This window comes from Kwoniella europaea, chromosome 1 (assembly GCF_036810445.1).
Source record: "Kwoniella europaea PYCC6329 chromosome 1, complete sequence".
In the NCBI taxonomy this organism is placed as follows: Eukaryota; Fungi; Basidiomycota; class Tremellomycetes; order Tremellales; family Cryptococcaceae; genus Kwoniella; species Kwoniella europaea.
The window spans coordinates 9,045,846-9,069,712 of record NC_089487.1 but is presented as its reverse complement, the minus strand read 5'-3'; the positions used below and the strand labels follow the sequence as shown (position 1 = coordinate 9,069,712).

The 23,867-nt window shown below is 43.9% G+C and overlaps 8 protein-coding genes and 1 non-coding gene across 9 annotated transcripts; 3 read left to right on the top strand and 6 right to left on the bottom strand.

Annotated features, from left to right (window-relative positions):
* Window positions 1-2,557: 2,557 nt before the first annotated feature.
* Window positions 2,558-3,160, bottom strand: V865_003452 (uncharacterized protein; the record flags this gene model as incomplete). The annotated part of the gene is made up of 2 exons (XM_066227248.1): window positions 2,558-2,950; window positions 3,035-3,160. 2 exons carry the CDS (start codon window positions 3,158-3,160, stop codon window positions 2,558-2,560), a joined length of 519 nt encoding a protein of 172 aa, XP_066083345.1.
* Window positions 3,161-3,668: 508 nt separating this feature from the next.
* V865_003451 (uncharacterized protein) lies at window positions 3,669-5,271 on the top strand (the record flags this gene model as incomplete). The annotated part of the gene is made up of 8 exons (XM_066227247.1): window positions 3,669-3,881; window positions 3,940-4,115; window positions 4,175-4,306; window positions 4,403-4,495; window positions 4,578-4,617; window positions 4,697-4,841; window positions 4,920-4,988; window positions 5,072-5,271. 8 exons carry the CDS (start codon window positions 3,669-3,671, stop codon window positions 5,269-5,271), a joined length of 1,068 nt encoding a protein of 355 aa, XP_066083344.1.
* A 1,438-nt stretch (window positions 5,272-6,709) lies between these two features.
* V865_003450 (uncharacterized protein) lies at window positions 6,710-9,076 on the top strand (the record flags this gene model as incomplete). Its single annotated transcript, XM_066227246.1, has 9 exons — window positions 6,710-6,848; window positions 6,930-7,097; window positions 7,221-7,403; window positions 7,473-7,534; window positions 7,602-7,637; window positions 7,718-7,739; window positions 7,823-8,489; window positions 8,558-8,650; window positions 8,767-9,076. The coding sequence occupies 9 exons, from the start codon at window positions 6,710-6,712 to the stop codon at window positions 9,074-9,076; spliced, it is 1,680 nt and encodes a 559-aa protein (XP_066083343.1).
* Window positions 9,077-9,629: 553 nt separating this feature from the next.
* Window positions 9,630-12,636, bottom strand: V865_003449 (uncharacterized protein; the record flags this gene model as incomplete). The annotated part of the gene is made up of 5 exons (XM_066227245.1): window positions 9,630-9,768; window positions 9,921-10,903; window positions 10,995-11,279; window positions 11,372-12,274; window positions 12,346-12,636. 5 exons carry the CDS (start codon window positions 12,634-12,636, stop codon window positions 9,630-9,632), a joined length of 2,601 nt encoding a protein of 866 aa, XP_066083342.1.
* A 390-nt stretch (window positions 12,637-13,026) lies between these two features.
* V865_003448 (uncharacterized protein) lies at window positions 13,027-15,605 on the bottom strand (the record flags this gene model as incomplete). The annotated part of the gene is made up of 10 exons (XM_066227244.1): window positions 13,027-13,142; window positions 13,224-13,340; window positions 13,402-13,459; window positions 13,530-13,632; window positions 13,694-13,796; window positions 13,855-13,941; window positions 14,021-14,267; window positions 14,375-14,432; window positions 14,571-15,232; window positions 15,306-15,605. 10 exons carry the CDS (start codon window positions 15,603-15,605, stop codon window positions 13,027-13,029), a joined length of 1,851 nt encoding a protein of 616 aa, XP_066083341.1.
* Window positions 15,606-16,040: 435 nt separating this feature from the next.
* Window positions 16,041-17,438, top strand: V865_003447 (uncharacterized protein; the record flags this gene model as incomplete). The annotated part of the gene is made up of 3 exons (XM_066227243.1): window positions 16,041-16,302; window positions 16,432-16,641; window positions 16,708-17,438. 3 exons carry the CDS (start codon window positions 16,041-16,043, stop codon window positions 17,436-17,438), a joined length of 1,203 nt encoding a protein of 400 aa, XP_066083340.1.
* A 776-nt stretch (window positions 17,439-18,214) lies between these two features.
* Window positions 18,215-20,085, bottom strand: V865_003446 (uncharacterized protein; the record flags this gene model as incomplete). The annotated part of the gene is made up of 11 exons (XM_066227242.1): window positions 18,215-18,265; window positions 18,333-18,423; window positions 18,525-18,645; window positions 18,830-18,971; window positions 19,043-19,083; window positions 19,144-19,189; window positions 19,251-19,324; window positions 19,378-19,468; window positions 19,577-19,640; window positions 19,705-19,803; window positions 19,880-20,085. The coding sequence occupies 11 exons, from the start codon at window positions 20,083-20,085 to the stop codon at window positions 18,215-18,217; spliced, it is 1,026 nt and encodes a 341-aa protein (XP_066083339.1).
* A 942-nt stretch (window positions 20,086-21,027) lies between these two features.
* Window positions 21,028-21,579, bottom strand: V865_003445 (uncharacterized protein; the record flags this gene model as incomplete). The annotated part of the gene is made up of 1 exon (XM_066227241.1): window positions 21,028-21,579. The coding sequence occupies one exon, from the start codon at window positions 21,577-21,579 to the stop codon at window positions 21,028-21,030; it is 552 nt and encodes a 183-aa protein (XP_066083338.1).
* Window positions 21,580-23,567: 1,988 nt separating this feature from the next.
* On the bottom strand, window positions 23,568-23,683 carry V865_003444. Its single transcript, XR_010725575.1, has one exon. It is a non-coding gene; the product is annotated as a 5S ribosomal RNA (ribosomal RNA).
* Window positions 23,684-23,867: the final 184 nt, after the last annotated feature.

The window sequence follows — 23,867 nt, the reverse complement described above, 5'->3', positions numbered from 1 at the left end:
CGGGCAAGAAAGGAACTTCTGTATTGTTGATTCGAAGCGTATTGGTCGAGAGGTCGATACAGCACTGATGACGTTTCTGTGGTACATGGAACAAACACTCAATCGTATCAGCAATTATTCACCGCAGACTTTGATTGAAGTATAGTTCGGCGTGCGGAGGAGCGGATGTCTTCTTCACTCACCAACATGTCCAAACCAAATAACAGATCTACTGCTCTACCTTCCAAAACACTGAACGCGCACGGCAAATGTAGTCCACCGAGTTTGATCTGGGCAGAATGTATACGGCCTAATATCCTGGCGGTTCCCACACCTTCGGCCATCCCTGCAAATCGAGTATCGAGTAATCGCATTATCCTGCGAGATCACCAATCAGCCCTGGATACGAGGGATAGGTAATTTGGAGTGATTGAGACTCACCCGCAAGCTTCCGCACATTCAGGCGAGACTAAAGTCAAAAGTGTAAGCTACCACGTTGAAACGGAATCGAACAACATCAATCGAGCTTACTGATGGTCGTTTGTGCTCCTGAATCTACGAACGCTTTGACAGGATGTCCATTGACTTCCACGTTGATATACAACATCGTGACATTACCGAATGATTCCGGCTGCATAATGAGAGTCGATGTATCAGCTGCTGATGCAGGACTTCTCCAGGATAGCTAAATTCTTGAGCTTTTACTCACCGAATACTCCATGGCGTGCTGCATATTCTCCATGACTCCTTCCATCCTTATGGCTTCCTCGATCTTTTTCTGAGCTTCGATATCATATGGATCGGCATTGAGTAGCTGGTGAAGACAGTATCAGCTATAGCGTAGCGATAAAGTCTCGAAGCTGATCTAAAGATCAGTCAAAGCATACCTCGATCTGACGTTGTTTCTCAGCAGCTGCTGCGCGCTGTCTCTGTTGTGCGTTGAGTAAAACCTGCTTGAAACTTTGGGTACCACCTTGAATCGCTTGATATGTCTCTGGGTCGTTCTGCGAGAGAAAAAAACAGAATATTCATCAGTCCGACACCTCTGTATGTATATTGTATAGGAGATTAGGAAGATTGGGTATAGAGGAAACGTTGTTCTTACATTCCTCAGATCATTCATTAAACCTGGATTACCCAGAGCTTGTAATCTCATTCTCTCAATATCATCATCCGATCCACCCAAGTATGATATACCCGATGATGGTCCTGATGCAGATGTATGCTGAGACGAAGAAGAAGATGATGATGCGGTAGGTTGTGGTCTGACCATACCATGGAAAGAAAACGCGTAAGCGCATGGTCCACAGTCATAGTCAAATACGAGTGAATAGGGTGATGACTCACTTGGAGGTGAGGAAGACAGTAGTTTCTTCACCTGTCAGACCGTAGCTTGATAAAGTACGTGTGACATCGGTGAGTGGTACACCAGAGTCTGTAGAGAGGAGTAGAGATGTGCGGGGGAGACCGGACTATGAGATGGGATGAATAAGCGGGGTTAGCTAATGTGATTTTGTCTGGAGCCAATATCATGTAATTCACAAGAACAGAGTATGAGGAGGAGAGCGGAATGATGAGGTGATATCTGATCACAAGTAAGAAGATATAGATAATAGTCTGACACCCACTTCAGCTTCGATCAACGCTCGGACATCCTGGATCTCCATATCGGACGATACCTCGTGTTCGTACACTGTATCCGGTGCGATGATGGTGAGTTTCATGGTGGTGCTCTGCTATACTGTGGTGACCTATCTGCTGGCGAGGTGGATGATATTGGTGGTTGATGAGTAATGGTGTTGTTGGATGACGAGAAAGAGAACAAGGTGATGATTCATTCACTCCATCGTCTTGATCGAAATCATCCACCTCCACATCATCATTATCCCAAGTGCTCCTTAAATTTGCACTCCACTTTGCAATTCACCCAATCCATTCCTACGCAATCAAATTCTTTCTTCCTTCCTTCTTTTCTTCCTTCTCATTCAACATAACACCCGACGACGACGCTTCGACTCTTTCCTTCAATAGCTTAGCAGTCTCTCCCCGTCAATCCACTCATTTTCATGGGTGAGCGATACGGGTAAAGGTGGTTTTATCGATCAATAGTTAAACAATCGGGTCTTGAGTACGCCTTACTCTTTCTTTACACTTTTTTGTGGGTCGGGCGTAATTAGATCAATACGGTACATCTCAACAGAATTTTGAGTAATGCAAATTCTTCTTTATTATTTTATTCTCTTCTGGACTGTGCGAAAGAGTCCATGTTCCCGAATAATGAAAATTTCCAGTTGGAGAGAGACGAATGATTTGGTTGATGTGAATTTGTGAGTTGAGCTGGTGGGTGGGTAAAATAGATAAAAATACATAGTGGATGTAGGCGTATGAGTGTCTCGATCGAATCATATGAATCGATTCATAACACCTATTCGGTTGACCACGTATAATTGCAATAACACAACATCAACTATAACTACAACTGCAACTACAATCACACATACAACTACAGCACCGAATCTCTCTTTCATATCTACCTCACAACGTCAATCTCGTTCCTCGTCTAACAATATCAAACACCTCACTCCATCATCTTCTCATACTTCTTAGCATCATCCACACCACTCCACCAACCAACTCTACATCCAACAAACTGTTCATGTTGTGGTTTCAGCACCGTATCATGCAATTTGAAGTCGTCGACCGTCCCAACTCTTAAAAACTTCATACCTTCAAAACCCTCTGACTTCCTGTACATCAACGTTCCGCAGGTTTTACAGAATCCGTTGATCATATTTTTACCCGTTGTGGTGGTTTGATCTTGTACAAATAGAGTCAAGTGATCTTCTCCTCTTGAAAATCGAGTGTGGGAATCGCGAGTGGTGAAGTTCGTAGCGAACATTGATGCGGTCACTTTACGACAGTCTGTACAGTTGCATAGGAACGTGTTGGCTAATCCTGGAGATTTAAGAGGCTGTCACGAACAGCAAAGACATCAAATACAATTTTGGTATAAAAATAAAAAGGAGCATGATTATAAGTATGGTCGGTTACTCACGAATACTATTTGAACTTTTCCACAGAAACAGGTCGCAGTCGCTTCGTCCTCGTTCGACCAGCCATCGTGAGTGAGACTGTTATTGGGTGGAATAAAGGTAGGAGTATCGGGGATGGATGTGGTCATGTTCAAAGTGAAGAGGCTAAGAGTAACTGCAAATGTGGTTTACCTTTTGATGAAGAGTAGAACGTAGAGAGCACGGAAGTTGGGTCTTGGAAAGTGACCTGACACGATCCTTTGGTTACATATGCTATCCATGTCCATGGAAGTCTCATACGTCCTCATACTGTGATTACTAATGATTACCACGAGACATGACTGAACAGGAATGGAGGTAGTAACCGCATGCAAAAGTTCGGTTATCTCTGTATGTGTCATCAGTGGAGGTGGAGGAGTCGTTATTATCTTTCTCGTCATCATCCTTACGAGTATGAGAGATACTCTCATGGCAAATGGAGGCTGAGCTAAGTGGATGAGATAATGAGGAGATACCACCTCCAGCTTGACATGCATTCGGAAGTTATCATAAACTCTATAAGTCAACCTTCGTCTCCTTTTCTCCATCCCTCTTCGCTCACATCAACCCTTCATGGACTTCTTCACCTTACCAGACAGCTACTTCTGACGTTCCATCATGTCTTCGTCTTCGTCTGATCTTCCCAAAAAGCATAAAGTATGGTTACTCAAAACACGACCTACCGATAAATCCACTCCTAACGAATTCGAACTCACTACTCGACCCACACCCACTATCGATGATCTCAAGGAAGGTCAGGTGTTGATCAAGAATACTTCATTGGGGAACGATCCAGCTCAGAGATTATGGATGGATGGAAGTATCGATCCGGTAAGTTGACATATCACTACCCCATGCGCATCCAAGCTAACATAGTACAACACCATAGAAACGTCTCTATATAAAACCCATTCTCGTGGGAGATGCCATCAGAGCCTCAACGATGGGTACCGTCGTCCTTTCCAAATCCAATAAATGGAATGTGGGGGATAACGTATACGGTGATGGTGCTTGGGCGGAATACTCTGTAGTTGAAGATTCAGGCCCGTTGACAGGTAAAGAAATGTAAGTGATCTGTACTCAGACTGGAATGGTGATTTTTAAGCTGATAGGTTGTGTCACAGTAATATCCAAGGTCAATCACCATACCTCACCAACTCGATTCTCGGCTTGACAGGTCAAACGGCCTGGGTGGGAGCATTCAAAGAGATGGAATTGAAACCTGAACATGTACTTGTCGTATCTGGTGCAGCAGGGTAAGTGCAAACAGTGAAACTTCGCCAAACCAAACCATATCTTACAATCAGGCTTGACTAACTGACTGATTGATCGCGAAATTGATATATAATTAGTGCCGTGGGGTCTACTTTAATCCAAATCGCAAAGAAGGTGATTGGCGTCAGGACAGTTATAGGTATAGCAGGTGGAAAAGATAAATGTGAATGGTATGTTGTTCTTACTACTTTCCCTCTATATCACCTGTACTAGTCTCGGAGCTGAATCGGATGATCGAAATTCTCAATATAGGGTCAAATCCATCGGGGCAGATGATTGTGTAGATTACAAGGTATATATCCATTCTCTACGCATAGATCCTCCGCTTCAGTTTGACATCAAAATTGACATTTGTTTTCTTCTTCTTCCAGGACCCCAATTATCCTGAACACCTCAAGAAACTCTTACCGGATTACGCTGATCGGTTCTTCGATAATGTCGGTGGAGAAATTCTGGATAACATGTTGACTTTGATGAAGAGACATGGTTTCGTTTCGATCTGCCGGGCAATAGCTGGTAGGTGATACTACAACAAGAATCTCAAATGGTTGGTTGTAGTCACTGAATACTGATCAATCAATGTATCTCTCATAGGTTATAACGATGAAGGAATGACATTGAAACATTGGGGTGAATTAATTTACAATAGATTCACGATCAAAGGTGAATTTGAAGCGCTCGTCCTTCTTTTCCAGTGATCCTTCCAAACCTTTATGCCAATTTCGCTGATTTGCTCTTCACCGTAGGAATGTTAATATTCGACCATACGGCCGTTCTCGACCAAGCTGTATCGGAACTAACCCAATGGATAAGGAACGGCACGATTAGCAATACAGAGAGTGAGACTATCATCGAAGGTAAATTCGAGGATATCCCAGAGATTTATAATAAGTTGTTTAGTGGTGGGAATAAAGGTAAACTCATTACCAAGTTGGTTTCAGCTTGAGCATGAGATGGGACATGATATCGTATCGAAGATCGTTGAAGGAGGATTATCATGATCCTGCAAGGGCCTTCGCGTCCGTCTCTCTCACTTAAGTTCGACAAATCATTAAAAAACTCACTTCTAATCGATTGTATAACCCTCACTTTTCTGACTCAACTTCCCCCTGACTCACTTTTGTAGCCTATAGTCATACCAGCATGAATCCAAGTTTGTCTCAATGTGCATTACCGGATCACCCCAACTCATATCTAAAGATACATCAACGTTGTTCATGTGTTATCTCCGCTGACATCCCAATCTCATACGAATACTTTGCGCAATTCCCCCACTCTGACTTACCGTTAGATACACCACTGCATCCCTGTCTCAAGGAACCGCGAATTGGCATTCATAAACGATCAAATGGATGGTTATTACTCGTCCTAAATGCGCAAAATACCAATAATGCCCACTCGTATAAGGGTGCTGTACTAGGCACTGATTTCCTTGGCTTAGCTAAATTTATCTCGCTGCACCCCTCTCAACATAAGTTACTGAAAGATACTGCCAAAACCTTAACTTGCTAACTCGAATGGGATTAGATGGTTAGAGACGGAAACCTCGATCGATGGGAGTTATTCGGGTCTCAAGGAACCGCGAATTGGCATTCATAAACGAGTCAAACCCTCAAGGAACCGCGAATTGGCATTCATAAACGATCAAATGGATGGTTGTACTCGTCCTAAATGCGCAAAATACCAATAATGCCCACTCGTATAAGGGTGCTGTACTAGGCACTGATTTCCTTGGCTTAGCTAAATTTATCTCGCTGCACCCCTCTCAACATAAGTTACTGAAAGATACTGCCAAAACCTTAACTTGCTAACTCGAATGGGATTAGGCTGGATGGTTAGAGACGGAAATGACCGATCGACCCTGTAAGAGAGTTATTCGGGATTCTAACAGGTGATATCCCGAACAGACGGAATTTCTTCTCTCTCGCTCTCTTCCTCCAGATTTTTCGATCAAATCCTTTTGATGACCCCCTAGTACAACCCTAGAGCATATCAGGGAGGCTAAGGAGGAGCATGCCAACAGTGCGAATCTGTATACCGGTCTATCATCCTTGCCCCACATCATCAGACCGCTAAGATGTGAAGTACAGTACCTTGACTCCCCCTAAATCGTTAGACCACAGTAGCTTATCTCCATTCTTGTGGTCTCTTATCTCTTCTACATTAGTAACACTGAAACTCTGCGCTCTGTGCTTGGAATCTTTGATTCTGTAGGATAATCAATAGCGACCACAGGGGCGACTTGACTCTCTTGCTTCTTTATTCTAGTCTGAACCAAAAACATTCTCGACGATCTCCACATTCGAACATCCGATCATTCACCATTCTCAGTGTATTCAATATCTATTGCAAATCACCGGCCCCAAACGCTTGTGCAAAACAACATGTCAACGATAACGCCAGCGTCCCCTTCAGTGTATGACGAGGACAAGATTCTCCCTGTCGGTGCGGCGACTACGACCGTGGATGAAGATCCTGGATTTGTCAAAGACGATGTTAGAGTGGATGTCCATACCAACCTTTGTGAGTTGTCTTCACCTTCGTACGAACATCTACCGTGTTCTGCTCTAAGGGCTGACAATGATCACTATTGAATGACCACAGACGACGGTGTCCAACGTAAGATGGAACAACGACATATGCAGATGATCGCACTTGCCGGAACCCTCGGTACAGGTCTGTTCTTAGGTAGTGGAAAGACTATCGCACACGGTGGACCGGTCGGTTCGTTATTGGCTTTTGTATTGACTGGTTCAATCGCCTATTCAATGTGTAAGTATCTATCCCTCATGCAACCACAGTCCTCTCGCCCCTCACCAATAAACGCACATTATTATCGGCGTCTATCTCTCTTATGGCTTACATGCTGACTCGTGAGCTGTCCCCCTATATTAGTGGTCTGCGTAGGTGAAATGGCAGTTTACGCACCAATCTCAGGAGGGTACATTCATTACATCGAAAGATGGTTGAACCCCTCAGTGGGATTTGCCGTCGGTTGGCAAGTCTGTTTTCAATATTGCTTGTTCTTACCTTCAGAGGTTATCGCTGCGTCGATCTTGATTTCGTACTGGGACACGTGTGAGTGGTGCTGTAGATGACGACGGGCAAGAACCTAGCTAATGCTTGGATTGGAAATGATATAAATAGCTTTTACTATCCCACATCAAGCTGGATATATGATTGCACTGGCTTTTGGTGCTGCTGCTATTGTGAGTGATTCGTATCGCTTTATAAAGGTTAAATTCCGCTGACTTCATCATATTTGTGTTTAAATAGAACTTTCTCGGTGTCAGGTGGTTCGGTGAATCCGAGGTAAGTCTGCTCAAACACCGTTGTTCTTCATCGTAATTCGTGATGTACAAATTTACTGATACTCTATACTGCCCTTCTAGTTCTTCTTCGCATTCATCAAGAGTGAGTGAACAAGCCCAACTGAGATTCATTACTCCTCAGTATATCAAAATACGTTCTTTCTCTGACCCCGTCCTTCCCTCTAGTCGCTCTCGTCATCGGTCTGATCATCGCAGGTATCGTCGTCGACCTAGGCGGTGGACCAAATCACGATCGTATTGGTTTTCGATATTGGAAAGATCCCGGTGCATTTGCCGAATATCACTTCGCAGGCGATTTGGGTAAATTCTTAGGATTCTTTACCAACCTCCTTCAAGCGGCAGGATCTTTCGCAGGAATAGAATCAATCGCAGTCGCAGCAGCAGAAGTGAAGAATCCCCGTGTGGCTTTAACAAAAGCTATCAAGCGATTGTTTTGGAGAATTACCATTTTTTACATCCTATTGATATTCGTGGTTGGATTATTGGTTCCATATAATGATTCATCATTGTTACAATCAACCGGTACAGCCGCCTCATCACCTTTTGTCATTGCTTTCCAAAGAGCTGGAATCAAAGCTTTACCCAGTATAATCAACGCTGCTGTCCTCACATCTGCTTTCTCGGCTGGAAGTTCACTCATGTATTCGGTCAGTAGGATGTTATATGGTTTATCACTTAGAGGATACGCTCCAAGGATATTAGCAAGAACGACCAAGAAAGGATTACCGATCGTTTCGTTAAGTTTTGTAACGCTCTTTTACGCATTGTCATTCATGACGTTGAGTAAAGGTGCTTCGACGGTGTTGAATTGGTTATCAAACTTGAATGCTTTGTGAGTGATCTCATCACCGATTTCAATGGAGTGATTTATACTGAACAAAACATGGGTCATTTGCATAGAATCGGTTACATCACTTGGGGTACTATCGCCATCACCTACTTACGATTCAAGAAAGGTTTAGCAGCTCAAGGTATTGATCGAAAGTCATTACAGTGAGTCCAATCTCCTCCTCTTCTCTTAATGTAGAACATCTTCCATATGTCCCATATATACCATGGCATCCTACCAGCCGTTGCTGATGTATTCTTGTAACATTTTATCATTTTAGTTATTGGAACAGACTTCAACCCTGGCCAGCATACTGGGTGATCTTCTGGTCATCAATCATCATCATCTTCAACGGTTGGGAAGTATTCACCAAAGGCTCTTGGAATCCATCCGACTTTGTCATTGCTTACATCACCATTCCTGTTTTCTCAGTGTTGATATTGGGTTATTGGATCGTGAAGCGACCCAGACACTTGAAGATTGACGAATTGGATATGTACTCTAACATTCCTACGGACGAGGAAGTGTCTTATGAGGAACCGCCACCTAAGAATTGGGGTGTCAAGGTGGTCAATTTCCTGTTTACCTAAATTAGGAATAGGGTGGTGTTTGTAATGTACTGTGGTGTACAGTATCTCGTAGTTGGGTCGATAGTCGGTCACGGAAGGAAAAGGGTCAAGTCAGTTTGATGGGGCGAATTTGGGTGGGTTTGCCCTTGTAAAAGAGTGGTAGACGACGGACACAGGGTTGATCAAAAGGATAGGATAATGTTTGTTGTTGAATTCAAGTTAAGTATACAAGTTGTCTTTAGGGAATTGTTCGTGGTTGTTTATCTTATATTCGAGATTTTATAGTCTATATCCCCTTTCTTGCGAATTATACACTTTATATTGTCCCTTGATCCTTCGGTTATTAGTCCGAGTCGAAGATCTGCGGCAAGGGTTTTAATCAGTAGCTCAATGGTTTGATAGAGGATATGAAAGCTTCCCCAATCAGAATAATCACAATTATCACGAGATAAACTACATACACATCCTTATTCTACTTATTTACCGAGTTACAGGAATACAAAACTAACTTCATTCTCCCTTCCTTTCTTCCGTACCCGCATCCAAAATGTAAATCTCCATTCAAGACGAATCACTAATGTACCCTTGCCGCTCTTACTGGTGGGATGGTTCTCTCTATATGTGATTGCTTTGTATTATTGTTGCCGATTAACGGGTTCGTACTATCTGGGCCAGATAACAATTTCCTAGATTCCCTTAAGCCGCATATATGTCTAATCGAAAGAAAACAAAGGAGAATGATTAGCCGAATCCATATGGTCGATCATGATTCAACACAGTAATATCATCCTGAACCAAAAATATGGATCTAGGCGAATTTGGCAAATAACTCTCAAATGTCGATGAAGGATGACGTCCAACTCACTTTTTCCCATTCCCGGCCTTATCTTCCCCTACTCTACATTCCCTCGAACAAAAAGTCAATCCGCACCTCCTACATTCCGGGAAATTCACACCCTGCATCTCACATACTCCGCAGATAACATGTTTGGTGAGGGCACTGGATAATTCGGCTTTCGCCAATTCGGGATCGATAGGGTTGATCTGTTGGTCTGAGCAAGGTTCAAATGGTAATTTGCGTCTGGACGAGCTATCAACCTTTGCGGTAGCACGCAAAGTCCCGAACTGGGGTGACGAAGCTACTGGACGTAAGGTGTTGGTATTGGCAGGTTTTACACCTTGATAGTACTGATTAGGGATGATGGTCCGCTGGGATTGTTGAGACACCCCAAAACCGGATGAATTCGAGTGTGATTGAGATGAGGTGGATCTATCATTCTCGATAGGAGGTGATAATTTCCATCCATCAAGTGATGGATATCTTGCTGATTCTTCTTCATGTTGTTCATGACGTGAAAACGCTTCGGTCAGATCAGCCATCGACTTGGCATGAACTCTCCGTAATGTCGACATGGCATCTTCGTTTTCGTTTTCCCTACCTCTGTCGCTCAATTTCACAGTAACAGGCTCGTAATGATCATCCGTGATGGAAGCTAACGACGCGGCGGAAGCTGAAGATTTGATGGGGGTAGAGAATATTCTCGAAGCTGATAAGGAAGTGATAGAAGATGTAGATGGTTTACGTCCATGAGTGGTCACAGATGGTTTTCGAGGAGAAGATCTTTTCTGACGAGATGATAGTGATGAATTCGTCGGTAGAGAAAGATGAGTATCGGGAAATGGGAACCCTTTCATCGAATTTTCATCTTTAGGTGTGGAAGTGATGATATCTAATCTTTTAGCAGCCTGTCTGATGAGATCGTCGGCTATTTCGTATCCCGTCGATTGGTGAGAGATAACATTCTTGAAATAGATTTCAGCTTCCAAATCGTGAGATGTCATCGCGAGCTGAACCAATAGTGATATCGTGTCAGTAACCAAACAATGTCATGCACAGGAGTGAATTATCGAAGATTGGAAGATTGTGTCAACTACTCACAATATAATTGACGATGATATCCACACTATCTCTAAGTCTTTCAATCTCCTTCAACTCTGATCCGGCCCCCAGTTCTTTCTCTTCCCATTGCACCATATATAAAAGAGCTATCTTGGAAGCCACAACGTGACCTAAACGCCATACATTTCTTCCCTTTTCTGCCTCGTTCCTCGGTCGTAAGACACTTGGAAGGGCCTGCAGGGATATAGGTGGGAGTGATACGGGGTCTTGAGGTTGGATATGGCCGTGTCGATAGAGTTTCAAGAGCGGTTGCAGCAAGTTATACTATGCGACAAATGGATCAGTCAAAGTCAGAATAGGTAACGACTGAGAATCGTGTGGTGAAAAGAAATCTCTCTGCGAGTGGTGATACCCACCATAGTTTGCATGACCTCCAACTTCCTAGCTGTATCTTCAATATCAATATCCTCATTCTCACGCTCAAATGGATCATTTACAAGACCATCACCCGGGGTTCTTATGATGGTCGATTCAGATGTCCGCCCAGAATTGGAACTAGGGTTTGATTTCGGTGGACAGAGGGTATCGACCGAGTCTGATAATGTACTTTCAACTTTGCGATCGATTCCAGTGACGGTGTCCGATGTTGTTCGACGATTGAGTCTATCTTCGTTTCTGTGCTTGAGTTTGCCTTTGAGGTCAAACGATAAAACCTCTTCTTCACCTATCAAATCGTCCCCGGCGTGTTCAGGATTACGATTTATTCCATTTGAAGTGGTTGTGGAGACGATCTTGACGGGATGAGATACTCGCTTTTGTTCCCTTTTATTCACCTGATTCTTCTCTCTTTTCAGTTCCTCCTGCACCAGCCAACTTAATCCTAAGACAAACCACGCTCCGGCGACTCCCATCGACTTGACATCTCTCACTGCCCTCTTGCCATCTTTCGGAATCTGCCATCCTGAAGCTACTAAATCCAAGGTAGATCGTCTAGGAGGTATGGGTCTTGAGGTGTTTTTCGTATGTGAAGAAGAAGAAGAAGAGGAGGATCCAAAGAATTTGCTATATATCTTTGATGTTATTGTGGAGTTATTATCCAAAACTTGAACTTTCTCACGTTCATGGTCATGGGCATGATCAGGTTGGAGTTGACCGTGAGAAAGATGGTGGAAATCGTGAGCCTCATGCTCCGTCAGATTTGATCCTCTGATCAGCAAGTTACCCAATGCGAGACATGCTGAAGCCGAGCAGAAGGGTGGTAGAGCAGCTTGAGTGTATAGTTTGATAGCTAATTCTGGATGGTGGGATATCAATGCGGTCTACAGTATACAAATCATCATTAGTCTGTAGTCTATACATGAATACATATATGTTCAACGTCAAAACTCACCTGAGCATCCCACATGAGAGATTCTTCATCTACCTCACCACCTGCACTCTGCTCTTCATCATCCTCATCGACTTCGCCATCCGTCATATCTTCCTCTTCATCGTCATCCTCCTCGTCTTCCAATCTCTTCAATGTACCAGAGAGCCCTACAAGCGAGAATAGGTTGGCGAACGATCCTCTGAAAGGTATGTTGTAGTAAGATGGAGCTGTGCTTGAGCTGGATCCGATATGATTATGTCGTGAAGGCGAAGTGGAGCGTAAAGGTTGGGCACGATCGTCTGGTTTGGTCATCAGGCTGTAAGTGATCGTTGAGTCGTGGATATATACAAATTGCAAAAATTGATAAGCAATCAACCGACAAGACTGGATGTTGACAGAGATGGAGAAATACAAGCAGGCATGAATATGAATACAGACTGATGTGTGAATTGGGGTGACTTGACGAAATTGTGAGTCAAGATGTAAAGGTTAAATAAATCGTAAACGTTTATCGTTATCTGTCTGTTATCAAATCACATCATCACAATCCACTCCAAATCGATCACACGACCATCATATCATATTCTCACTTTACTTCCGAATCATCCATTCATCCTGAAAAGGGTTGAGGGATGAGGGATGAGGGATGAGGGACAAGGGTTCGCTCAAAGCGGAGAACAATGAAGGTATGCATGCATGCAGCTACGACCCAAAGTATCTATCCCAAAACCCTATTGTGCCATTATGGGCAGGTTCGAAAGACGGTGATAACCCTAACAACCTCGTGACAAGCGAGAATATCTCCAAATTTGGGAAACCTATACGTGCAGTATGGCAATAAACAAGTTAGCTGAACTGACAAGCTGACATGGGAGTATGCGCCGAAGCACCTCACGTACTCTTCAATATAGGCGGTCCAGTCGATTCATACACTTCCAATGGAGCTTTCTCCTTGATTGATTTGACCAACGGTCCCTTGGCAAAGAAGATCGCCTGCATCTCGGGGAACAAGTTGTCTAAACAGCGAGGTTTTAGTTTTTAACAGTTACGACAATTGATCGCATAGACATTACTTACCATAACCATGATTACCCTTTGGCTGATAATCGCCCTGAAACAGAACTTCATGTTCGTGCTATCGACGATAAAGCATATGGGATATTGTTAGCGACGGTGGTGTCAGCAGTACCGGTGTATTAGCTCACATGATCAGTGATCGCCCAGCCTATGGTAGGAACGACATAGATAGGTGCGATTCTATGTCCGTGGTTGAAATGCCATCTTTCAGGCATGGTCTCGTGGGTGTATCTTATAGTGTAGATGATCAGCTGAGGAACAACTCTGCACACATACTTGTGGATTAACTCACAATGCAAAGGTACCGTTCGAAGATTCAGCAGCGTCCAGCAGGATATCAAGGTAATACTGCGTGTCAGCACCATCCTTGAACCTCAAACCGACGGATGGCCAACCTATATTGGATATAGTTAATCAGCACGAATGATCAGTCCCTCAACCAACATATCTCACCGTCTTTATGTTCGATCGCATCTACACCTTGTTCACCTAATATATCGTCCAAGTAGATAATCCTATCATTACTTGTCTCCGCCATGCCTTTACAGAAACTCAAGATCAGCTCGTCAATATCTCGAGCAAGCTGAAAAATTATCTCAGAAACTGGAACTTAGCTCACCATGATCAGAAACGATGACCACATTCACAATCTCATCCAAATTTCTCACTTCCAGTCCATGCAGCAGTTCTCCAATCATCTCATCGCATAACGATAAACTTCCATTCACACCCTTCGAGTTTGGTCCACCACGGTGTCCAGATTGATCGATCTCCGGGAAATACGATGCAATAAATTGAGGTCTTTCCTTGATATCGAGATCGAGGTAAGATAAGATTTGAGTGACTTTTTTGGAAGGGGAGAGTTTCTGTTAAAATAAAACAAAGAGTCAACATTACTTCGTGGCTCATCCGAAAGACATATTACATCAGATATAACAAGACTTTGGGGGATTGGCGTGAAGAATCCACTTACTCGATATGGGACAAAGTACGATGGTGATATACCTTTCGAAGTGACCGGAGGACCTGGCCTAGAACATGATAAGATAAATCTTAGCTGACACGCATATCACCAAAATATGTGGACTTCCACTTCTGTGAATGACCGCAGTGCATTCTTACAGATCACACTGTATATGCCTGTACTTTCTGAGACTTCAATCACTCACCACATGATAACGGCACTTTTCTGCTTAGCTCTCTCCACAACACTCCAGAGGGGTTCACCCCACCACCAATTCGAATTCCAGCTCTTATCTTCTTCGGTATACACGAATTGCGCTCCTACGTTACTTTCATCTTTCTTTACCGAATTGCCACCAGTCACCTCTATAACATCTAAACCGTCTACACCTTCTATATTATCTATATAATCTATGTTTTTGTGATTCTTCACATGTCCAAGTCCCATATCCGTCATTTCCATGTCCCCTCTATCCTTTCCCTCATTCCTCAAAGTCATAGCTTCACCAACGAACATCGGATCCCAAAAATTGTTAGCTACAATCCCATGTGACTCTGGATGCAGACCCGTCATGAGGCTCCAATGATTAGGGAATGTCAAAGTGGGGAAAACGGGCTTCATTGATTCTGCTCTGATCCCATCATCCCTCTTTGCCAAACCCACTAGATTCGGTAGGAGATCAACGTGCGAGGTGAGGTATGAAGGTCGAAAGCCGTCGAGGGAGATTAGAAGGACGGTAGGATGGAATGGATGTGTACCGTTAGATAGGGTCGGTATGGACTGGTAGGGTGATGAGTTGGGAGAAAACAGGGTGAATAGGAGTAGGATTAAGGGGATGGATAGGAGGTAGAGGAGTGGTTTGGGTAGCTATTCAACAAAGTCAGCTTAGGATTACGAGAGATAGTTTCGAGATGAGCGCAGCATCATAAGCAGAACTCACCTTGACTCCTAGGATTTTCACCCTCCCCATCCGCCTCTTCCCATCATCTATGACCAGCGGATTTATACTCCTATGTACATTCCTCTCCCCCAACAGACCTTCTTGCTCATCCGGTATGTCATCAATATCACTGACATCTTCATCTTGCTTCGTGCCGAGCGGATCGTTTTGATGTACTATCAGATCGTCTTCGAAGCCCGATGTACTCAACGTTGGTGATCCACCTCCCTCCTCCACAAGCGGTGTGGGTGTTTTCTGTTTACCTTTGTTTTTCAGAATGGGAGAAGGTGAAGAAGGCATGTTCCAAGTGGCTCGGTTAGCCCTGCTCTGCTCTTGTCGTGTAGTCGCTCAGGTATCGGTGAGTCTTCCTTCGATATGCAGCTGACCTGGGTAGTAGAGGAAGATCTAGTTAGGTGGACACGGACCAAGTAGGAGGAAGGTTAAGATGAAGATGCGAAGTGGAGGGAATCGACATTACAGGCTTGTAATAAAGCATTAGCGGAATCAAATCAGTCCCCTTCCTTGATTAGGCTTTTATCCTAATACCGATTACAACTCGCTTACCATCACTCGATCGCGTGCAAGGGGTGTTCAACGTGTTTTCGCAATCTGCAACTGCAACTACGTCTATCTTCTCAATTCTCATCCGAGTCCCTCTTACATCAACTGACAGATCCGGCTCAGCGCAATCAGACAGTCAGACAGAACAGGAAGAGACTGTCAACTTGTCTCAACATGTCATCCCGTCCGAACTTCATCCATATCTTCCTCTTCACCCTCTTTCTCATCGCCATCCCCATCATAGCTTCCTCAGGCGATCGTAATCCGACTTTCCAGCATTGTCTCAAAGGTTGTCAACTAACTTACTGCGAACCTCATCAACCTCCCCTACCGGGTTATCTGAGGGCATTCGGCTGGACATGTAAAGAGAATTGCGCTTATGAGTGCGGTCATACGTTTACGGATAATATCAGACCGGGAAGTAAACCTCATCAGTGTGAGTGAACTGAGCGAAAGCGAGGTATCTTAAGATCTTCTCATCTAACATCATGTTATGCATCACTATCCATATCGTAATCACAATCTTATCGATTGTTTTGACTGACTGTCTCGATATGTTGAATAGTCTACGGTAAATGGGCGTTTTACCGACTTGGACCATTCCAAGAACCCTTCTCGATCCTCATGTCTCTCGGGAATCTATACGTAAACCTGAAAGGTCTAGAGCAACTTCGTCGAAGGGTCAGGAAGGAGAATGGGATGAGGAACTGGTTGAGTGCGTTGGGTTGGATCCAAGTTAATACTTGGATATGGAGTACAGTCTTCCATGCTAGAGGTGGGTGTGGTTTCTCCTCATGACCCAATAATACCTTACTGACCTTTCTGTCATGTTTGTACGTAGATACACCAACGACCGAGTGCCTAGATTACTTTTCTGCAACTCTAACAATCTCCTTCACCCTTCTCTATTCAATCATTCGAATATTCCACTTACGTACACCTCTCTCGACCTCCCGTTACCTCTTTCCCATCTCTGCGATCATCGGATTTATCGTACTAGGTCATTTCACTTACCTCCTCTCATTCCCCATCGGGTCATTCCCATATGGCTATCATACGAAATTCAACCTCGTCTTAGCTGCGATCCATAACATATTATGGATAAGTTGGAGTTTATCTTTTAAATATCCATATCCCAAAATGACCTTTTTAGGTACGACTTACACCTATCCCAAACCTTACCCACCTCATGATCCTCTTACGCAAAATCCTAAACCCGAAGAAGCTCAGACACCATTGCTCTTAGTGATCTTAACTACTTTAGCAATGTCATTTGAATTACTGGATTTCTCACCTGTTTTCAGGATAATCGACGCTCACTCGTTATGGCACGCTAGTACTATACCGCTTACGATTGCCTGGTGGCATTTCATGGTGGAAGATACGATCGAATTGGAAGGTACCCTCTTATCACAACGCCCACAACAGATTAGTAATAACGAGAAAGGAGAACAGGGTGGCGATGAGTTGGAAGCACCAAGAACTCCAAACTTCATACAAATTGCTTCGACACCGAAGTTTGCCAGAAATCCTAGTCCAGGAAAAAGTCCAAAGGTCGATAAACCGGAATGATCAGTTTAGTATGAAGACGTGGGTTGTTAAGGAGATCACTTCTTGTTACTATTGAAGAAGATTAGTAAATCCAGAAGAAGAAGAAAGAGATGATTGACGATCTCGAATGGAGGAAAGAAAGAAACGAATTCGATCCGGTAATGATTCACGTTTGCCAAATAGATATCATATCATCCAGTGAATCCATGTTTACGTTTATTCATGCATATACACACATCACATGTCAGACATTTGTCATCTGGAGTTCCAATCTATACCTCGCAAAGTCATGTACCGATGTACTGATGTTACACATGAAAGCGAGCAATCTTTTCATTTCGCTGAGCAAAGTATGCAAACTTGACGATATCAGAGATAGCAAAGACAAGCAAGTCGCTGGATATCTTTTGTATGTTTTCTGCATGGTATGAGAAAGACATAAATGAGTTTGATGTATGATTTTTGAGTCCCGATGAAAGACCAAAAAGATGATATAAGCGAAGGAAAGAGATAAATAAATGGCAAAATGGATATATGGGGAAAAAGGGAATCAAATGAAAATGAAGATGTATTGAGAATGAAATGATGAAAATGAGGTTTTTTTGTAATGAGCTATAAGCAAATGTATCGTCTTGCCTGGTATACTCCGTTTCCTTTCCGTTCTCCGCCGTCCTTTTCCAAACCGAAAAAAGAAAAAAAGATCATGTATGAACCTCCCTGACCCTTCCTCCTAGTCAGATTCCATATCGTGTTACGACTCCTCCTCCGTAGCACTCTCTTTTGCGCCTTCTTCCACTTTATTGGACTTCCGTAACTACGGTTGTTCCTCTTTTGTTCTGGACGATCACCTACTAAATAAGATGTCAGTTGATCAAATCTTCATACTGACGCACGACAGATTTCAGTCCAACTCACTTTGGATTTGGATGATCCTCTGACATCAGCTTTACCATTGGCGGCGGCTTTCTTGGCGGCGGCACCTTTCTTGTAAGTGGCTCGGTAGAAGCTATGAATGAAAAGATCGTCAGCGATACGTTTCTAAAGAGTCATGAGGATGAAATCGTGGTGCCCCGTCCAAGGACTCGTTATACGAGGTAGGATACTTACGCAATGAACAAGAAGAGGTAAGAAGTCAAAAGACCACAACCGAAGAGGGCGGCACCCTCACTTCCAGCACAATCACCGACAGCTGGGAAAGGAGTGTATTTCGTGGCGAAGTGGTTGTAAGCTATAACAGAAAGGAAAGTCATCGGTTAGCAAAATTAACCGCCCTTTGGTGGGGCACAACCAAATAAGAGCGAAAAATGAAGAGGTTGTTAGTAACATGGGTAGATAGGCTAGATGTAGGTAGGTAGGTTGGGATTGATTCCACCAAAACAAAACTAGAAAGAATGAAAGAAAACTAAGCGAACTAGAAGGTGAGACTGGGAAAGGTAAGTTTGGATATTGGTTGTGCCCGAAACGGTATGAGAATAAAAACGTGCTGGCAAAGTAGACGATGAAAAGGTCGATGATGAATTGAGTGATTTGCATCGAGGTGAGGTATTTCTTCCACTAAATCACCAAAGTAAAATCAGCTATTGGTTCACTGCTTTTGGTTTGGACAGAAAAGTGATTGAACAAACCCAGATCTTGGCACCGCCAGCAGTAGCGTAGTAGTAGTAGTCTATGTAATAACAAAATTAGCTAGCAGATCTTGGTTGTTGCAGGAGATGTGCACACTCACACATGATCACGTGAACGAGGAGGTTGAGAGTGATGACAACCCATTGCTGTTGATCAGGTTTGTTAGTTGAGGGGATCGCACAACTGGTCATAGCCGAATGTACTCACAACAGAAGTCTCTCCTTCAAGTTGAGTGAAACACAAGATGGCAGTAGCAGCATGGTGGAAGACGTGGAGGAAGGCTAAACAATCAATCAGCGACCAATCACGCTCATGAGCAGAATACACGACTCACCCAAAGGTTTCTTCTTGAGAACGAGGAAGACGGTGTCGATAAGCTCAACGTATTTGATGTAGTAGTTGATCATGTAGTAGGTAACGAGTCGCTGTTGGGGTTCATAACGTCATCAGCATGTCTCACATAAGCATGAAATGTTGTTTTGGAATTTCTCATTTTTTGGGGATGGGGAATGGGGAAGGAGATGTTTGCTTACAGGAGTGAAAGCGGTGGGGTTACAGATTGACCAGAAGAAACCGTGTTTGAGGAACATGGGAACGCTGCGATAACAGTAGCATATCAGTAATTGACAGATCAAAAAGTGAGAGAAGGTGAACCACTTACATCTCTTCAAGCATCAACGCGAGGAGAAGACCTGAACCAAGAGTGAGGTAAACGTTGTGGAATCTGAATGGACCAGTGAGCTTGAAAGGTTGTCTCTTCCTGTACAGTTACTATTGCATCAGCGTGTTGTTTTCTTCCAAATACCATTGGGTGATATGAGAATGAGATGACCCACTTCATGAGCTCTCTTCCACCGAAGATGACGAGAAGGTAAGTACCGATAGCAGCTACGACCTCCTTTTGAGTCGAGAGGGGGGAAGATCCAGGTACCCAGGTCTTGTACTGGATAGGTACCTTGGGTACACCGAGGGTCTCCCAAGCAGAGGTGATGATGGTGTAGAGCGGACCTGGTCCAGGTGTCCATGCTGAGAAAGGTGACATTGTGTTGATATGCGGTGGATGTTTAGATTATAAAGAGGTTGTTTATGAAAAAGACGCGTCGAGATGTCGGTATGAGAAAAAGAAAGACAGAGACTACACGAATGAATGTAAGAGAGGGAGAGAGGTCCTTGTCCGAGTAGAGATCAAGTTACCAGATGACTGAGTCAGAGGTAGGTATTATAAATGTATGTTGATGTTGTTCTTGATGATGATGGTAAGAAAGAGAGAGAGATAGATATGAAAAAGTGAGACAGGAGATGTTTTTTTTCACTTGTTGCTGGTTTCCAGGAATAAGGGTTTATGGTGGACCGTGCGATGGTATTTTTTCTCTTATTTTAATTTTCATCTAAATAAATTATATTTATTTGATGACAAACGTGGTTTTACATGTTGCATTCATTACAAACATTACGAGGCCATCCTAATCGCATTCACTATCCTGTCAGCTGATTACAAACCTTGTAATTGGGTTTTGGTGGTACCGGTCTCGGAGATGAGATTGATAACCGGAATGAGGGATGTGTGTACCAAACTGTGTTTCCGTACTTCCCGGTCCCTGAGGTAAATTCAACATGACAACTGATGCTGTCGACGTAGGTGGTGGTACTGTAGAGAAGCCATTGCGTCCCACGGACCGTCCATGCGTCTACCGTCTCTCGCCGAGTAGTTCGTTTTTTTTTTCCCTTTGTCTCTTTGGCTTCGGATATCCTTTGCGATGACTAACCGGAGTAAAGTACTCATAACTGACTGATCATGCCTGACAGCAGAAGGAGAATTGACGGAGTATGGATCATATACACTCAACCGCGCATCTAAGTGGGAGCTGACTGCTTCTTCATCTTAATGGTTATGTGGCTCGGTCAAATCATACAATCAACATACATGATGAACATATGTGTTGATGTATCCGAACGTCAGCTCATTATCAGACGATCAAATCGACTATAAACTCCTCTTGGAGAGGCTATCTCGGTACACCTCTATGGGATCCCTTCTCTGAGCCGAAACGAACGGGACCAATGAGACTGGTTCCTCGTGGTGGAGTACTCTATTGACTGTTCCTTCGCCCATTTCCTTGAGATCCATCTCTGAACAGGGGAACACGAGAGTCTGTTTCACAGGGTATTGAACCGCTTCTAGACCAGTGGGATACTCGCTCTTCAAGATATAGGTGGCTTCGATGTTATATCTCAAACTACCATCTCGATAATATGCTGAAGATATCTTTGAATCACTACCCAACAAAGTACGAGTCCGATAAATCTCAGCGATAGTTGCAGTATGCTTGGTGTGCTCAGTGTATAATTGTTCTTTGAAAGCGGCTGATAATTTGAGATTGTTCGGGTCGGTTCGATGGGTCGATGAGATATGGTAGAGGATATCTTCGATCAATTCGTCAATTTCGTTCTCGACGATGGATTTACGCTCGGACCAATCCATCATGGCCGCTCGATTGTTGCTATCGTCGAAGGTACCTGTCGATGCTGCGGACATTCTGTAACGTCGTCTCTGAGAGATCTGGCAAAGGTCAGCCGGTAAAGCTGCAGATTTGTGTAACGGTGGAAGCCCGTGATGACTATCAGAGAGAAATAGAAGCAACAAATTGAATCTCAAAGGATTGTGGCATACTGAAGGATGTGACAGACTGCTCCTGACAAAGGATAGGAAAGAAGACTTGTCACTCTCAATACGACGGAGCACAGAGAGTAACACGACATTGAGCCAGCCAGAATCTGTCGAAGAGAAGGATGAGAATGCAATTTAAAGGATGATTCGCTTTTGCTGTACAGCATGACTCTTTTTGGACCCAATCTCACAGCCTTCTCTCCGTTGCCCCGACACTCTGTGAAGCATAAAAGTACGGGTGGGGTTGAGGTGCGATTCCTGCACAAGAAGCCGAATCTTAGAAGGAAGGCTCAGTCAGTCCATATAATCTCATGGCAGGCTCTCCTAGAAGGAACGTCTAATGTCTCTCCGCCTCCGGTGAGATGAGTTTGACTCGATGCCCATGGCCAGTTCATCAGTAGTCCGTGTTTATATGCTCTATGCCCACAGCTCCTCCATGCTTTGTAGACCTCCCAACAATCCCTTGGCATAATTGAAAGAATGAAAACTAATAGATCATAAACTTCTCTTCAGACAAAGGATCCGGGGACTTTCGCAGAGACATTAGACTGCTACTCGTCGCTTCTTTAACTCAGCAATGTCCCTTCCTTCCGGATAGAGGTCTCTAGAGATCGCAGAATTCCTGCGCACCATAGTAAGTTCTGGTGGAGAGGTCCATCCTAGTATTGCTAAAAAGAATATACAAAGGTTTTTCATCTTACTTCTCACTTCATTCCAACTTCAATCCAATCCAAGCCTCTTTATCGTATCTTACAAGCTTTATCATGTCTGAATTCAATGTGCCCAGCTATACTGGGACTCTCAATCTCACGGAAGCCGAGCTAGAAAAGCGCAAAGGTGCACTTCTTTCGACTTTGGAATACCAGTCCAACGAAGCATTGAAGAGTTACTACACTCAATGCAAAAAGTCTGCGTCCCACACAAACCTCTTACCGACCTTCAATGCGATCTCGACTCAAATGGGCACTAAGCTGGGTGGAACGGTCAGAAAGTGGTCGATGAATCGAAGAACGTCCCTTTCACCCGAATACAAGTCGACGTCCGATTCAATAATCCCGCGTATACTCCTAGTCACTTCGGCACATCGACTACGCTTACTGCCACACTCACTGACGGCCAAGGTGATACAACTGTGCTGAGAGATTACTTGGCCATGAAAGTCGATCTTCCCGCTTGAGGACAAATATATACCCGTTCTATCCTCCCGAATAGGAGTTCAGCCCGATGGGGAGTCTGAAAGGGAGAGTCGAAAGGGAGTGTCACAAGTTATGTGACCTGCTGTGCCATATGTCCACATATGCATTTCATGATAAGTCGGCCTGAGCGGCTCTACAGTAGCTGGTCGCCAGTTCTTGATAATGTGTAGCATTGTTAAGTTTGCTATTGCGAAGTTTTGATCCTGTATGTACCTCATCTAGTCATTAGGCTTACAGTGTGCTCGAAGATGGTATACTTTGCGGAGCTTTCGCAAATGACGCGACTGCCTACTTTGTTGCGCGCCTTCCTTCAGCCATTCGGGATTAACCACATCCTTCGATCTTCGAGATACTTGCCGAGCTCGATCGGACTACCATTCTCGTCCTGCGTGGTATGTACAGTGCTTGCACAGAACGTGCATTGGACATCCGTTGTTCTTACGCGCATGGGCTGGATTGATGCGCTATGATCATCCCAAGGCACTTTGAGACCGCAATTCAGGGTAAAGACAAACACACCAGTGACTGATTGATGGTACCTGTTAATCAAACACCCAGCAATCAAACCAGCTGAAATGACTTGACTGCTTGCTCATTCAATATCGGTCGGCCACTTCAGTAAAAAGTGCCAGTTGAGTAAGAAGATCAGGACCAAGCAAAAACTACAGCACCCGGGATTCCCAAGTGGTCCCCCACCTTGGTACTAACCGAGCGATAGGCAGCTTAAATTGCGCAGAGCGGACGGGATGCGATGTTTTATACCTTCTATGGCCGTAGATAAAATCTGGTCCCTTACTATGCCATTATATAACTATATCCAAAAAAGATACATACGGTAAGAAGCCACCTTTGTACGCACCAAGCAAGGGATAGACTGGACTGACCTATGAAGGTCTCGTATCAATGGCCATGATAGATCTCTGGTATGTGGATTGATTTTGACAGGTTACTTTGTAGCAT